A 14,827-nucleotide genomic window follows, 5' to 3' on the forward strand; every position below is an offset into this window, starting at 1 on the left:
ATTTCACTTGTGCCTTCTTTTCACTTTACCCGAAATATCAACCTAACAATCCTTCTTCAACGCGATCAAAGTGTCTTCCTCTCCTTCAGAAAGCTTACATAAAGCAAAAAAAATGAAGTTCAGCCTCGGCAGCGTTCTTGTAGGGGACGCGGATACTCTTGCACAGCAGCACGAGCAGCTCGAGGCCGATATGCAAGAGCAGGCTTCCGCCGACGAACATAATGAGCAGCAGCACGAAGACGTTGTCGATAGCAGACTCTGTATTGAATGTGGGGATCAGCCCGCTGAATTGTTTTGTGTGGACTGCGATGAGCAATTTTGTTCGGTTTGTTTTGGATATCTGCACAGAACTGGCGTAAGTCCCTATCTCCTCTCTCTTCGACTTATGGCATTCATTTTTTTAAATTACACGCGTTTTCTGACTATATCTTACGTTTATAGAGAAGAAAAACTCATGTGTTCAATAATTTCGCAGATAAACGGGCGCCGGAAACTGAACTCGACGCGAACGATGCAGACGTGACGACGACCGGCGACGCCACGCCCGCGCAGAGCTCGGCCAGTGCTTCAGTTAACGATATGGAGATAGATGGCATTGAAGTTCCTACGCTTTCTACTCCTCCGGAGCCTATTGTCATTGTCTCGGCTGGCTCGCAATCTTATGGAACGTGGCTTAGTGCGCGGGCCAAATACATCCCATTACGGTTGACGCAGCAGGAACGGAAACTTTTGCGACTGTGTGTATATTTATGAAAGCTCTTATATGATTCTGTGCTGAATGTGTGGATTTAGATTGGAAGCCGCTTTAAATGTATCTGAGTACACTGACAAAGGTAATATCTAACTGGTTTTAACACATCTTGGTAGACATGATACTGACATTCGGAAATTGTAGTCGATGTTCTCGCATATACCTCAAAAGTCAAACGTATTATTGCACAATTACAAGAAGTTTGCTCGATTTTGGCTGGTCTTGTAGTAGCTACGGACATGAAGCTAGGCCAAGAAATGTTCCAAGATAAGGACTTCGCTAGAAATGCTAAATGGTTCAAGAAGATTTTCGAAATAGGACGCCGATATAAGATAATGAATCCCGAAAAGATGAGAGATAGTTTTGGTAAACTGATGTACATGGTGAGTCGACTAAATTTTTATGAATAATTGCAGCAGTGTACTTATATGCAATAGGTCATGGACTCTCGCCTACCTGAAATTCAGCAAGTGATGGAATTTGATTTATTTATGCCCATTGTGACTGTCTATTCTTTCCTCGAGTCGAAGGAATGTCTGTCACTGCTTGAAGATAACCTAGTCGTTCAAGCCACTGCGGAAATTTATCCCGAACATAAGAAGCGGTCACAAGTACAAGCAGAAATTCGACAAAAAGAAAGAGCCATCGAAACACTTGCCAAGAGATACTATAAACCGGGCATAATAACTCAGGATGAGATTCGGCAGTGCTTGTATTCTATTGGTGATAATCACTCGTATCTGCGCTCGAATAAGAATCCTGTGGAGAGAATGTTGAAATACTTACAGACTTATTTTAATCCTGATAAAATTGAGAATGAGTATAATCTTGCGATTTCATATGGTAAAGCCGGCGCTCGGCTTTCACATAATCACGAGAAGCAGTTCTATTATGGTGAGTTTTACACTTCTCAGAAAGACATGCCGGTTTTTATACTAATTATGATGATAGTCAATCAATCGCTGACCCTCTGGTCGATTATTATGAATGACATGTTCATGCTCTGGTCTCTTGCTGACCAAGATCTTTTATCCAATCGCGGACGTTATCGTCTGACCGATACAGGCCAAGGACTTAATCGAGTACAAAACTGTCCCGCAGTAGGCCGTGCAATGCAGAGCGTAATCGCGCAAGCCCAAAAGCGAGCTAAATCATGGATTGGATCAAGCGTTGTGCATCTTGGCGATCACACTGTACCAAACGCGTGGTTCTTTTTGGATAAGTACCTCCAAGTACCCATGATTTTGAATCCGTTAGAGCGAGTAATCAGTGAAATCGACGTTGTAACGCGCGATCCTTTTGTATTCAATTGGATCGAGTCGCAATTTGGCGGTGTCGAAGAACTGAAAAAGACAATTCTTTCAGATTTCTTCAAACATGCATTCGATGGCTCTGGAGCTGATAATTTCCAAGACGCTGGGTCATGTATTGATGGACGTTTAACAAGTGCTTGGAATTGGGCAAATTCGGTTTCTAAAAAGCCTTATTATAAAGTTCTGGTTCTTTGTGGGTTTACCGGATTCAATGGTAGCGATGGATTTTAAATTTCTTTAGAAAAACCTGTTTTTGATTAAGGTAGGAGATGGGGGCATTTTGTTTTGTTTGTTTATATGCATATCAGATTTAGAAAGTTGGGATGCTGTCTTTGTATATATCCACTAGTTAATTCTATATGACTTTCGCATTATATATTTTACAATATTGGATAATTTAATACAGTTTGATTTTATAAAACATTAAGCAGACATAAAGAAATATACAACGCAAATTTGACCTAATATAACTATAATAGCCGGACAGACTTTTTTTAAACCCTTCAATAATTTTTGAATCACAAAATTCCACTCTATAGATTTCTCGTTTCACCACTTACACACCAAAAATCAAGTCTATTATCTTCTGTTGTATCCAAGCGGAGCATTATTCGATCCAGAATGATAGCCGCTACCGCCACCACCATATCCACCCCGACCGCGACCACCACCACCACGACCGCCACCACCGCGACCGCCACCCCATCTACCATATCCACCGCCACCACCACCACGCGAGTATCGGCCCATTTCTTCAAGCTTTGGATCAACGAACTGCTTGGCTTCGTAGAGAATAGTCAGCAAATCACGAGCTTGTTTGGAGTTGTCGCTAGTGAAGAGAGTGATGGCAGTACCGGTGGTACCGGCACGGCCCGTACGACCAATTCTGTGGACGTAATCCTGGAAGAAGTAGTTAGTTTTTGTCTCTGGTAATGACATCAATTGTAGTGATAGATAAGCTTACCTCGCTGTTGTTAGGGTAGTCATAGTTGATAACGTACTTGATATCCTTAACATCTGTAAATAAAATGATTAGCATAACCATTCCAAATCAGTCATAGGAATAAAACACTCTTTTTTTCTCTCTCTCTGCATTTCATAAAACATAAATCAATCAACAGCATAAATGGCTCTAAGCTTACGACTACAACAAAGGATCCCAAATTCCATTTCCCCAGCTGTAAACACTATATAATAATGTGAATTCTACAGAAGAAAAGAGGGGGAAGGTAAAGTCACGTTCTAAAATTCTTTAGAACCCACGAGTGATAGCAATACGCCAAGTCAAGAAAAAAGTTGATGTTTTAAGAGACCTGCCACGCCTGGATAATTTCTAAAAAGGAGAGAAACATTTTTATGCATTTTACAATCTATTTCAGTGTCTTTGGTCAAAATAGATTGATTATTAAAGCAAATCAAATGGTGTTTTCAAGAAAGGGTTCAATGTTTTCAATTGAGACATGATCAAGATTCTTTTCTTTCAAAAAACAAATTTATAAAACTCGTTAATTTCATTCCCTTGTTACAACATAGCTAATCATGCAACCCTCAAATCTTTTCCATAATGACACTCATAATTTTGTAGTTTAAGTCAATACCCTGCCTTAATAACAACTTCTTATAAGCAGGGAATACACTTTTAACCACAAGTCACAAGAAAAGATCACGCACGAGGGAACGACGATGCCGCATTGCGGGAATTAAAAAAAATTGAATAAATCTTGAATCAAGCCCAATCCTTCCTTTTCCTCTCCGTAAATCATGGCCAGGTCGAACTTTGTACCACTCGATCGTGGAACACACAGAAGTATGTCCCAAATGACCAATAAGAATGAAACCACAATTTGTTTGCACTCAAGCCAACAGGATACAGACTTGAGATACAGTCACACAGAAATCTGAAATAGAGTAGCAGAAAAAGAAGAAAAAAAAAAGGTATCTAAAAAAATTAGAGGGGGAAAAAAGTGGTTACATACCGATACCACGCGACGCAACGTCAGTCGCAACCATAATTGGCGACTTCCCGGTACGGAACTCGTTCAATACCCAGTCACGTTCATTCTGTGCCTTATCACCGTGAATAGCAAGCGCAGGCCATCCATCCTGGCGAAGAAATTTTGTGATATCGTCAGCGACACGTTTGGTGCCGACAAAAATAAGCGTCTTCGCGTCCTTACTTTCCATAGCCTTCTCAAGATGATGAATAAGTCTGTCTCGCTTCTCCATCTCGGTAACGACTTCGACAATCTGGGTAATGTTGTGCGAAGCAGACAACTCGAGAGAACCAACGTTTACCTGAATATAATCATGTAGATAATCGTTTGCTAAACGCTGGACTTCCTTCGGCCATGTAGCAGACCACATACAAGTCTGACGATCTGGTCGAATCTGGTCGACAATTTTTCTAATTTGAGGCTCGAAACCCATATCAAGCATACGATCAGCCTCGTCGAGAACAAGGTAGGTAACACGACGAAGATTAGTCTTGCCGGATTCGAGCATATCGATAAGACGACCGGGAGTGGCGATACAAATCTCGACCCCACGGCTAAGATCACGAATCTGTTGTCCGCGAGGAACACCGCCATAGACACAAGTATTGCGGATACGCGAAGACTTGCCAAACTTGCTACACTCCTGCTGAATCTGGACAGCCAATTCACGAGTAGGAGCCAGAATCAAGACGATAGGACCATCTCCAGGAGATAAAAGAGGCTGTGCGTTGATGTGGACAATTCCAGGAAGGCAGTAAGAAAGAGTCTTGCCAGAACCAGTCTCTGCAATACCGACCAAATCGCGACCGGAGAGAGCCATAGGCCATCCCTGCGACTGAATAGCAGTAGGAGCAGTGAATCCCATGGCGGTAACCTCACTCATAACATATGCAGGAAAACCAGCCTCTTCAAAGGTCTCAACAGGCTTCGGTACATCGTTACCCTTAACTGTCATCTTTTTCTCTTCGCGGAACTTTTCAACCTCCCGCTCAGAGCGAGCAGTGACATTAGGATGCTCTTTGTAAAAATTCTTCTCAAACTTGGAAAGCGAATCTAAGTCATAATCCTGCTTTTTCAAACTCGAGCCCAGAGCAGACATCCGGTCTCCACTACCACCATAAGACCCGCCGCCACGGCTACCATAGGAGTCGCCTCCACGATAACCGCCGCCACCAGCTCCTCCTCGACCACCATAGCGGTCTCCGCCGCGGTCGTATCTATCGCCGCCTCCACCATAAGAAGATCCTCCGTAGCTCATTTTGTGTTGTATATGGCTTATAAAAGATTAATGTAGCCAAAGAAGCAAAAAAAAAAATTTTTTTGGGTCTGGAGTGTTTTGAAAAAAAGGAAACGAGTTTTCGCAAGAAATTTTCTTTTAAATCTGCGGCGTCGCAACTTTGGTGGCAAAATATTTCTAACATTTGACGGTTGTGTGATTCAAATCACGTGACGCGTTTGCCATTGTCCTTTGTCATCAGCGAGAACAAGTTAGTGGTGACCAGATGCAACAGTTCTATACATTTGAAAGACATCATCGTAACGTACATATATGTAACACTCAGCTTAATATGATACAAAAATAAATCCGCAGATAGTACTTTAAACAATAGCCCCGCGTTGCTTCTCGACGATACAATCAAGTAAATCTGAGATGTAGTTTCTCAATGGGACATTAACTGCAGCAACTCCAATCAGATCTTGAATATAACCCTTCAGATACCTTTTCCCAATATCACTTCGCGCGATATTTCGCAATATCAGAACCGAGGTTAAAGGGATACCTGTTGCTTCACCTTTTTCGTCCACTACTGTTGATCTGTTTGCGAAAACCAATTTTTGAGAGATAGTTACGTTCAGACTGAGAGAAGTCTCATCTTGCGCAGTCTCAGGTGCTCCACTGAAAGGATTTGGTTGATTGTGTTTGGCATCTGGGATATGTGTCTTGATATGCGCGGCAACTTTCCTTCGATCGGTACATCCGTGCGGATCAAATTTACCACAGCTTCGCCACTTGCAAAAGTAGACCATTGGCTCGCAAGGTGCGGCATCGGCTGCTACTTCTGGAGCGACTTGCTCAGCTTCTGCATCAATCATTGGCACGTCCCCAGTCTCTGCGCTATCTTTCTCGCCATTCTCCACCCCATTCGTATGAACCCCATTCTCTCCATTCACGCTCTTTTCTTCTCCCGGTTGCACTGACGCAGTCCGAGCAGGCGGCACATGAACTGCCAAAATATGCGAAAACAAATCCTGCACGGATGGAAATGATCCACTACACAGCGTACGATGTCCCATTTCCCATTGACAAGAGATATACAATTCGCCTTTTAATGACAAGGGCACTTCTCTCGGTCTGATTCCTTTGATGATAAATTTTTGTTGTCCGCCTTGGGGCGAAGTGACAACCATGGCTGCTGCATTTCTAAAGGCCATCGTAACGTTTTTAATGAAATCGGCGGCAGCTAACAGTTTCTTGCCCTGGCGTACAAATTCTTCAAAGCGCGACTCGTAAGCTTTCCATAATGCAATTTGCGTTACATCTCCGTCTGCGTCTTCTTCAAAGCATACCCGCATCCTATTTTCACTTTAGGTTTTAAATACATATACGCGAGAGAGAATAAATACTTACCATTGCGTGGCACGATCAGGTTCAGAGAATTGAAGCAGATCCGATATCAAATCCTGCGGAAGTTCAGGAGGTCCCAACGGCGCCGGTTTCTTATTAACGAGAGTAGACGACGGAGCGACAGATTCGGTAGGCCCCCACTCGCTAGCTTGATAAAGAAGTAATCGTACCAGTTGTTGTATTGGTTCTCTCCAATCAATAGTATCGGCGATAAGCTCAACGTTATCAGCAGATGAAGTATACTGATATAATAGATCCAAGCATACGGCCAGTAGATCCTCATCGTCAAGTAGTATCAAAGCACATATCCGAGACAATGCTTTGGGGTCGATAGCTTGCAAAAGATTAGCTTCGACGCTGATGACTAGTCTGGCAACGGATCGCATAGCGGCTATTAGCACGCCCCGGTCGTCACTGCCGAAAAATGGCAACAATGCTCTAAACAATGGATCCTGACTAGATGATGGTTGCATGAATAGTGCCACGGACTCTGTAATATCAAGACAGTACTGCCGTAATTCAACTAAACTTGGTCGATCAGGTAAGGTAAGACACTTTACGAGTGCTGTTTCACATATCTTTTTGCTCGCCAGATATCTCGCATTCTCAGGATTTATAGCAGCATTTCGCAATACCAACGCGGCTTCTAAAATTTTATCGAGTTGCTTTCGCGCTGCGCTAGAAGACGCAACACCAAATCCCAAATCGTCATCGGTAACCTCGACACCATCGTCATGTACCGTCTCTTCGAAGTTCAAAAATTGATCGACATTACTGAGTTTTTCAAGTAATGCAGGTGCTAGATTTGGAAAACGCAAGAAATTCAAATCACCTGGCATTTCGCATGACATTCGGACTAAAGTTTGTAATGCCCAGTCCATCTCGTCTGGTAGATTGGATCGGATAGCCAGGGCAACTCTGTTCATTGACGTAGCCATTGTGAATGAAATAAATAAAATTTGAAAATATGGTGATAATAGGCAAAATTAATTGATGGTAATTGTCTCGTGAAGAACACTCCGTATGTGTGTATGTAAATAAACAGATGTACTATCTTTCAGTTGACGTCTCCCGCGGTTTTCCAACGCACTATCCCTTGACAACTAAGATCACAAAGACCTTCTCGTCTAGTTATGTAGGTGACTTTGGTCTTGCACAGTCTCTACAACTCTGGCTGATTCAAAAAGACAAGGATGTCTACTTATTTGTTTAGAATTGGGCACTTGAGGGCAGGATAAGGAAACTTTGGTGACATTACTGTGCAGGTTTTGTGGAGTTAAGTGCCAAAACATTAGTGTATAGCAATTTATGCACAATTTTTCGTAGCTGACCGACGATATTGAAGTTCCTTCTGTATCGACATTTATAATAAACCGCAATGTCTAATTTATTGGGAAAGGTACGTTGTTATAATATATTTATGGTAGGATTTGTATTCTAATCAGTCTCTCTACAGAGCCGACTCGCGTACTCGCGGTTATGGCACCATGTCGACCTCGACAAAGACGACCGGACGATGGGTCGCCTGGCCTCTTCAATTGCCATGACATTAATGGGTAAACACAAGCCGGTTTACCATCCAGGAAATGATAGTGGAGATTATGTGGTCGTGACGAATTGCAGCTTGTTGAATATCAGCGGTCGCAAAACCGAGCAAAAGATATATAGAAAGCATACGCAGACACCCGGTGGATTGAAAGAAATGAGTCTGAAGCGTTTAGTTTCGAAGCAGGGATATGGAGAAGTTTTACGCAAGGCTGTTAGTGGAATGCTGCCAAAGAATTCGCTGCGTCGTACGAGATTGGCGAGATTGAAGACGTTCGAGGGACCTCAGAATATTTATGATGCGAATACGGTTCGGCATTGGGTTGAGAAGCCGGAGGTTATCAAGTATAACTCAGCTAAAGCGGAGAAGTAGAGACTAGTAATATGTTGATACTCGCAGAGTGTGGGCGAGATGTAAATAGAATGATGTATGAGAATGCACTATAAGTTACATCATGGCTTTGCTGCATCCAGATGTAACGCTTGTACAGTACCATAATTGGTTACAGAATATTGTTAATAATTATTACAGTGAATACTCAAACATCTAGTGAGGAATAATATTATATCGATTACAATGAGCGATAAACGACAACCTATACACGGCATACAATGTAACAAACAGCTAGATTACTAACAGTAAATAAATCATAACAGCAATAGTCCATATGCGAAAACTCATAAACGAAAGGAAACCCAATCAACAACCAACCCCAATAGCAAACAAAAAAAATATATCAGCAGTGACTAAGCAAAAGAAACTATTTTACAAGAAGGTTATAAAAGAAGAATGTTAATCGCCGCGAGATATGGTTGCGGTGATGAGACCGTTGGGGTTCGACTGGGGAGCATAAACCTCAGCATCGGCACCAGTGTTTTTGAGACCCTCGAACCACGAAAGATCAATGTCAAAGTAGTGCTTATTGGGAAGAGCGTACGAGACCTGGTTGACGAGGGAGTTGTCGTCGATGATCTGCTTGGCCATGCGGTAGAGAGTAGCTTGAACACTGGCCGACTCGTCAGTAGCAAAGATCTTGAGTGTGATATCACGAGCTGATTTGTATCCCTTTTCAAGTGAGCTGACTGAGGCGCGGACTGCGTCGACGCCGTTAAAGACGTCGTATTTCCAGGTGGCGTCGACCGAGGTCGACATGATGCGATCTCTAGTTTCAGGGAGGGTGGTGTATTTGTCCTGGATGTAGCCGTAGAAGGCAGAGCCGGTTGACTTGAGGACGAGGAGGTCAGAGATACCGCCGGAAAGGAAGATTTTGCCGTCCTCGTGGACTTCGGCGTCAACGACGCGGACTTCGGCGCCGTCGCGGATGAAGGAGTGTTCATGCGGAGCCCCGTCGACGGCGTAGCGTGTCCACCTGTGCTGGATGATGTGAATGAAGGATTTATGGATGTGATCGTAGGTGTCGACGAAGTGGGCGCCGAGAATTGAGGCGAAGAGCTCTGGAGGGGAGACGGGGTTTTTCTTTGCGAGGACTAACGACTTAAGTTAGAAAAAAAGAAAACAAAGTAGACCGGGAGATAGAGTAGCGACATACTGTGTGTGGTATTCTTCATGGAGTCAGTGGTGACGATGGGGCCATTGTCAGCCTGAAGATAGGCGGCCTCGTAGTCGCCCTCGAGCATGACGCAAATGGTGAACTCGTAAACATACTGAAGACGCGGGTTGGAGGGGTCGCGCTCAACTTTGAGGAGGCGAATGTTGTCTTTGCCGTAGCGAGAGGAAGATAGAGAGACCATTGAAAAAAGGGTAGAAGTATATTAGGGTAGAGTAGAGTAGAGGTAGTAGTATTGCTGGAAAACTGAATAAAGAAGAGGATAAGAAGATATAAGTAGTCGAGGAGAGCGGGATCGTCGATAAGAGCTCATCGCCGCGACTCAGCTCTGCGCCACAAAAGCCACATTGCGCCGCGTGCGGCTCTCGGCCAAGTGCGAGCTGCGGACATGGCCGGCTGACGATGAATGCGACGAACATGATGAACATGAACATACTCGGCTCTAATCTCCGCGAGTTCTAAGGATTCTGAATTTTCCGAAGGCATGTTCATGATCAATACATGCTGGAGAGAAATAAGAAGCTGATGATGTAAAGTAGTGAAGTAGAGAAAGAGGAGTAGCGGAGGCCGGTCTCTAGGGGCTTATCTTCTTATCAGCTTCAAAAATAAACTGATCATAGTCATTCGAATCAGAAGCTACCAATTCATGCGACCAGAGGCCTGCTTCAGTAGCATTCTAGCAGGGTCTCCGATTAACAAAAGAAGAATGAGAATGGCCGGCCTTGCGCGAGTATCAAAGGCAGGGGGCTCCTGGGTCAGGCTTCCCCGGATAAGACAGAACCAGAAACGGAAGACTCGACGCCACCGGTTGTCTTCCATTGAGCTTCTATATGAAAAGGCTCGATTAGAGCTGGATGATGTACAATATTAATTGAATAGCAATAGTGATAAATAAAGATATTTACAATAGCATATCTATTGCATATCGACTGATTGCTCTTAGGCTAAGGGACCGACCGGACAAGCCCGGCGAAGATTCGCTCCTGCCACCACGACTCGATATCGGTTGCTCTTCTTGTTGCCGCTTGTGTTATTTACTGTCTGCTTGCTATTATTTACTGTATTTGCTAATCTGCTGAGTTTAGCTCTATCTATGTTTATATTAAATATGTTTTACTAATGTCTACGTTTACTACTATCTATGTTTACTTGCTGAACTATGATAAGTACTCCCCGGTGGTCTCATGCCTATTTACTATTGTTTGTTTACATTCGTATCTTCCCGGTACCTGACTACCCTCATCGAAATCATCTATCTTAACCTTTAATTTTCGCTAACCTTTACTTTTACGCAACTGCGGAAACTTATCGCCTGACTCTAAATCAGAGATCGGCTGTTGGTTCCATCCGATAGGACTTACGTATTCTTTTGTTGATACTCTTCTTGTGTTTTATTTTCGTCTTGGTAAATCAACTTCGCCCTTGTCCGATCTCGTAGTCTCCCTATGTCTGTCCCCTTCTGCCAATTCTCTTCGTCCGACGATTAATTCCGATCGGCTCCACGTAAGCTTCCGTCTCTATAATTATACTCGCATACAGTGTGACGTCGATACTCTTCTCACGTGCACTCTAAATACTGCCCTTGATTCTCGGAACAATTGCAACTGCTCTTCGCAAGATCTATTGCTTTTTAGGCTGCCTAAAAGTCGTTGGTTATAGTGCTTACTCATCTAGATTGACAGTCGTTGACACTTGTTTAACTCCTCGTTAATAACTGACTGATTGATTAATCATAGTAAATCAGCTTTCATAGACTACACAGTGGGCAGGCTATGATCTGTATGGAATACAGGTGTTGTACTCATCTTGGTTTATCTAATCAATATTTGTAAAATGATTAGGTGTTTATTTTAAAAATATGTTTAGATAATAAATGAATTAAACCTCTTTGTTTGTTAAACCTCTTTGTTTGAACATAGCCTTACCAAAACAACAGAAAAGAGAATAAGCAGACAGGAAAACGAACAGTGCGGCTGCAACTACAAAATATAAACATTACTCAGTCCGTTCAAATTATCCAAAATCATTCTCAATTGCATATCTTCCGCTATTTTTTCCTCTCTACTTTCTATAATTCTCTCTACTTTCTATTGTTTCTCTCTGCTTTCTATTATTTCTCTACTCCTTTGCAAATACTTCACTACTGATTTGGCATAAGTATATACTCTGTTTAATTTGTCATATTCGCAATGCCGAATACATCAAGTCAGACCAGTACCCAGCCATGCGTGGGGATCATTGGCATGGGTGACATGGGAAGGATGTACGCTCGGCGACTCTCTGATACTGGATACACGTATGCTATACATTGAATGACTCTTATCTTGCTCATTATCAGTTTTAATTAACCACACCATAGAATTTATGCGTGCGATCGCGAGGAACGGTTTACTGAGCTGCTAGAAGAATACAAGAATGGTATTTGCAAACCTGTTTTGTCAAGTTTTTCGTTTTTCAAAGTATTCACTTAGATATTATAGCCCCGCTTATCAATATACTCAAGAACGGGCACTACGTTTCGCGTCTTAGTGACTACATCATCTACTCTGTCGAAGCCGAAAATATTGATAAAATAGTCGCTACCTACGGTCCATGTATGCAATCTTTGATTTTTCATAATTACATACAGCTGGATACTGACTATCGATCTAGCGACTAAACTTGGGGCCATTGTTGGCGGTCAGACTTCTTGCAAAGCTCCCGAGATTGCTGCTTTTGAAGCTCATCTACCCGCCGACGTCGAGATTGTATCGTGCCATTCACTTCATGGACCCAACGTCGATACGCGCGGACAGCCTTTGGTATGTATTCTAAATGCTTATTATTTTGCTATTTCCTAACTGTTGAGCAGGTTCTTATCCAACATCGCGCAAGTGACAAATCTCTCGCGCTCGTCAAGTCAATTCTCTCATGCTTCAACTCTCAATTCGTGTACCTGACCGCCGCCCAACACGACAAAATTACAGCCGACACACAAGCGGCTACGCACGCTGCATTCATGAGCATGGGAGTTGCATGGCATGCAAACAATCAGTTTCCCTGGGAAGTCCCGCGATATGTTGGCGGAATTGAAAACGTAAAGATCAACATTTCATTACGGATTTACAGTAATAAATGGCATGTTTATGCGGGACTTGCAATTATGAATCCGGCTGCTCATAATCAGATTCTACAGTATGCAAAGTCGGTTACTGAATTATTCACGTTGATGATCGAACATAAAGAAGATGACTTTCGAAAACGGATTAATTCTGCTAGAGATTACGTCTTTGGAGGATTACCAGAAAGTCATGAACTTCTTCTTTCAGACGACTTACTCGATAAGTTCTCTTTATCAAACGTACCTGCCGAAGCGCGCACACCAAATTCACACTTGAGTTTATTGGCGATGGTCGACTGCTGGTGGAAATTGGGAATTGTGCCTTATGATCATATGATCTGTAGTACTCCATTGTTTAGAATCTGGCTGGGTGTTACTGAATATCTATTTCAAACTCCTACGCTGCTTGAAGAATGCATTAATGTTGCTTTGGAAAATGACACATTCAGAGCAGATGACTTGGAATTTACAATGGCTGCCAGAGTAAGTAAAGTTTCTTCTTTTTCTTTTATTTCAGTTTGTATCTAGAGCAACCGAGCTAATATTTTCTACTAGTCCTGGAGTGAGATTATTACATTCAACAATTTTGATCTTTATCAGAAGCGGTTTGAAATGACGCAAAGGTATTTTTCACCTCGATTTGCCGATGCTACAAAGCTTGGAAACGAGATGATCAAAACGATCTTTGAAAAGACAAAGCAGCAAAAGAACACTGTCTGATGCATTGTTTAATACACATTAATTTTTTACAAGAGAAGAAATATTGTAAAATTTGTATACATATTATTACACTAGTGGTATTGAAATAATACAGAGATTAATCAGTAAGATGGTCCCGTTATTGAGTGTAAACGTTATTACATTAACTTTACATCAAACGGGCACCCACAGCACTACGAAAAGGCAGATAAAAGTAAATGTCGTTTCAATCCATCGCCTCCTCATGACGCTCTCAAAAAAGAGCAAACATGAATGAAGTCACACCGAAAAGAACTGAAAAAGTAAAATCCATTATTCAAAGGAGCAGGGAACGGAGGACAACCTATAGAGAAAAAGCGTAACCCTCAACTGTGCATTATTAATGCGGCTCCTCTTTGAAATTATACATGTAGTATAACCTCTACTATAGAAGGAGTTAGCCAGATCTCAACAGATTGATATAGAAAAGTATACACAAGAAATGAACGTACCTGATGATGTAGAGAAAAAAAAAAATCTTTCACCAGGTTCTGGCTTTTATACTTGCCTCTCAGCGCAGAGCCCTAATTCCTGAACCCTACCTGCGCCCCAGTTGTGAGCAAAAGGGCGTTTGTACCACCACTTCTATCGCTGAGCCCGACTTTGAAAATATCGAAAATACACTGAAATTTAACAAAGCAAAGATATTTTTTTGTAAATTTCCCTTACAACTCGCAGTCGGCCTTAAGTCTCTTTATGCCGACCTTGCTCGTCTCCGAGGCTGTCTAGTCCGCATTAGGCTAGCGCACTTTCTATTTGCGCTACCGAACTTGTCCGGGTAAACTATCGCGACCCAATGCCCGCGACTTGGCTCGAGTCTGCCAGCTTTTCCTCGGATTTGATTTTGTTCAATCCTATTTATCTTGCTTGTTCTTTACTCGCTGTATCAAAGATATCAGTACTACGGCATTAGTAGGCAGCTTTCTTGTTTTCGGGGGCGTGGCTCGGATCATATAAGGAGAGATCGCTGACTGAACACTTCTAGAGATAGGTTAAAGCGCGCAACAGCTCCATTCCTGCTCTTGATCCGCCGGCTCTGTGTAGTTGGTTTGAAACAACTAGGTCAGGTATGCTGCTTGCTGTTGGTAGTTGATAATATTGCTTGTGCGTGTGCTGTGGTTTGAATTGTGTACTGCTTGTCGAGTTGTGCAATGGCAGAGGCTTGATCTACTCTCCGCGATCCCTGATCCAT

At 42.7% G+C, this 14,827-nt stretch overlaps 6 protein-coding genes across 6 annotated transcripts; 3 read left to right on the forward strand and 3 right to left on the reverse strand.

The window, feature by feature from the left end:
* Positions 1-11: 11 nt before the first annotated feature.
* Positions 12-2,463, forward strand: V2V93DRAFT_375430 (uncharacterized protein). Its single transcript, XM_066911496.1, has 6 exons — positions 12-355; positions 442-737; positions 793-833; positions 896-1,134; positions 1,189-1,645; positions 1,703-2,463. The coding sequence occupies exons 1-6, from the start codon at positions 113-115 to the stop codon at positions 2,293-2,295; spliced, it is 1,869 nt and encodes a 622-aa protein (XP_066763481.1). The 5' UTR covers positions 12-112; the 3' UTR covers positions 2,296-2,463.
* V2V93DRAFT_375434 (P-loop containing nucleoside triphosphate hydrolase protein) lies at positions 2,428-5,390 on the reverse strand. The gene is made up of 3 exons (XM_066911497.1): positions 4,041-5,390; positions 3,029-3,081; positions 2,428-2,964 (listed from the first exon to the last, which is right to left on the reverse strand). Exons 1-3 carry the CDS (start codon positions 5,314-5,316, stop codon positions 2,644-2,646), a joined length of 1,650 nt encoding a protein of 549 aa, XP_066763482.1. The 5' UTR covers positions 5,317-5,390; the 3' UTR covers positions 2,428-2,643.
* On the reverse strand, positions 5,391-7,909 carry V2V93DRAFT_375436 (uncharacterized protein). The gene is made up of 2 exons (XM_066911498.1): positions 6,688-7,909; positions 5,391-6,633 (listed from the first exon to the last, which is right to left on the reverse strand). Exons 1-2 carry the CDS (start codon positions 7,620-7,622, stop codon positions 5,658-5,660), a joined length of 1,911 nt encoding a protein of 636 aa, XP_066763483.1. The 5' UTR covers positions 7,623-7,909; the 3' UTR covers positions 5,391-5,657.
* A 125-nt stretch (positions 7,910-8,034) lies between these two features.
* V2V93DRAFT_375437 (mitochondrial 54S ribosomal protein uL13m) lies at positions 8,035-8,808 on the forward strand. The gene is made up of 2 exons (XM_066911499.1): positions 8,035-8,083; positions 8,141-8,808. The coding sequence occupies exons 1-2, from the start codon at positions 8,063-8,065 to the stop codon at positions 8,600-8,602; spliced, it is 483 nt and encodes a 160-aa protein (XP_066763484.1). The 5' UTR covers positions 8,035-8,062; the 3' UTR covers positions 8,603-8,808.
* On the reverse strand, positions 8,729-10,056 carry V2V93DRAFT_375439 (uncharacterized protein). The gene is made up of 2 exons (XM_066911500.1): positions 9,780-10,056; positions 8,729-9,717 (listed from the first exon to the last, which is right to left on the reverse strand). Exons 1-2 carry the CDS (start codon positions 9,979-9,981, stop codon positions 9,023-9,025), a joined length of 897 nt encoding a protein of 298 aa, XP_066763485.1. The 5' UTR covers positions 9,982-10,056; the 3' UTR covers positions 8,729-9,022.
* A 1,765-nt stretch (positions 10,057-11,821) lies between these two features.
* V2V93DRAFT_375444 (uncharacterized protein) lies at positions 11,822-13,715 on the forward strand. Its single transcript, XM_066911501.1, has 6 exons — positions 11,822-12,093; positions 12,157-12,215; positions 12,278-12,391; positions 12,450-12,598; positions 12,649-13,380; positions 13,453-13,715. Exons 1-6 carry the CDS (start codon positions 11,987-11,989, stop codon positions 13,615-13,617), a joined length of 1,326 nt encoding a protein of 441 aa, XP_066763486.1. The 5' UTR covers positions 11,822-11,986; the 3' UTR covers positions 13,618-13,715.
* The last annotated feature ends 1,112 nt before the right edge of the window (positions 13,716-14,827 follow it).

Source organism: Kockiozyma suomiensis, assembly GCF_038497685.1.
Source record: "Kockiozyma suomiensis strain NRRL Y-17356 unplaced genomic scaffold V2V93scaffold_16, whole genome shotgun sequence".
NCBI classification, from domain to species: domain Eukaryota; kingdom Fungi; phylum Ascomycota; class Lipomycetes; order Lipomycetales; family Lipomycetaceae; genus Kockiozyma; species Kockiozyma suomiensis.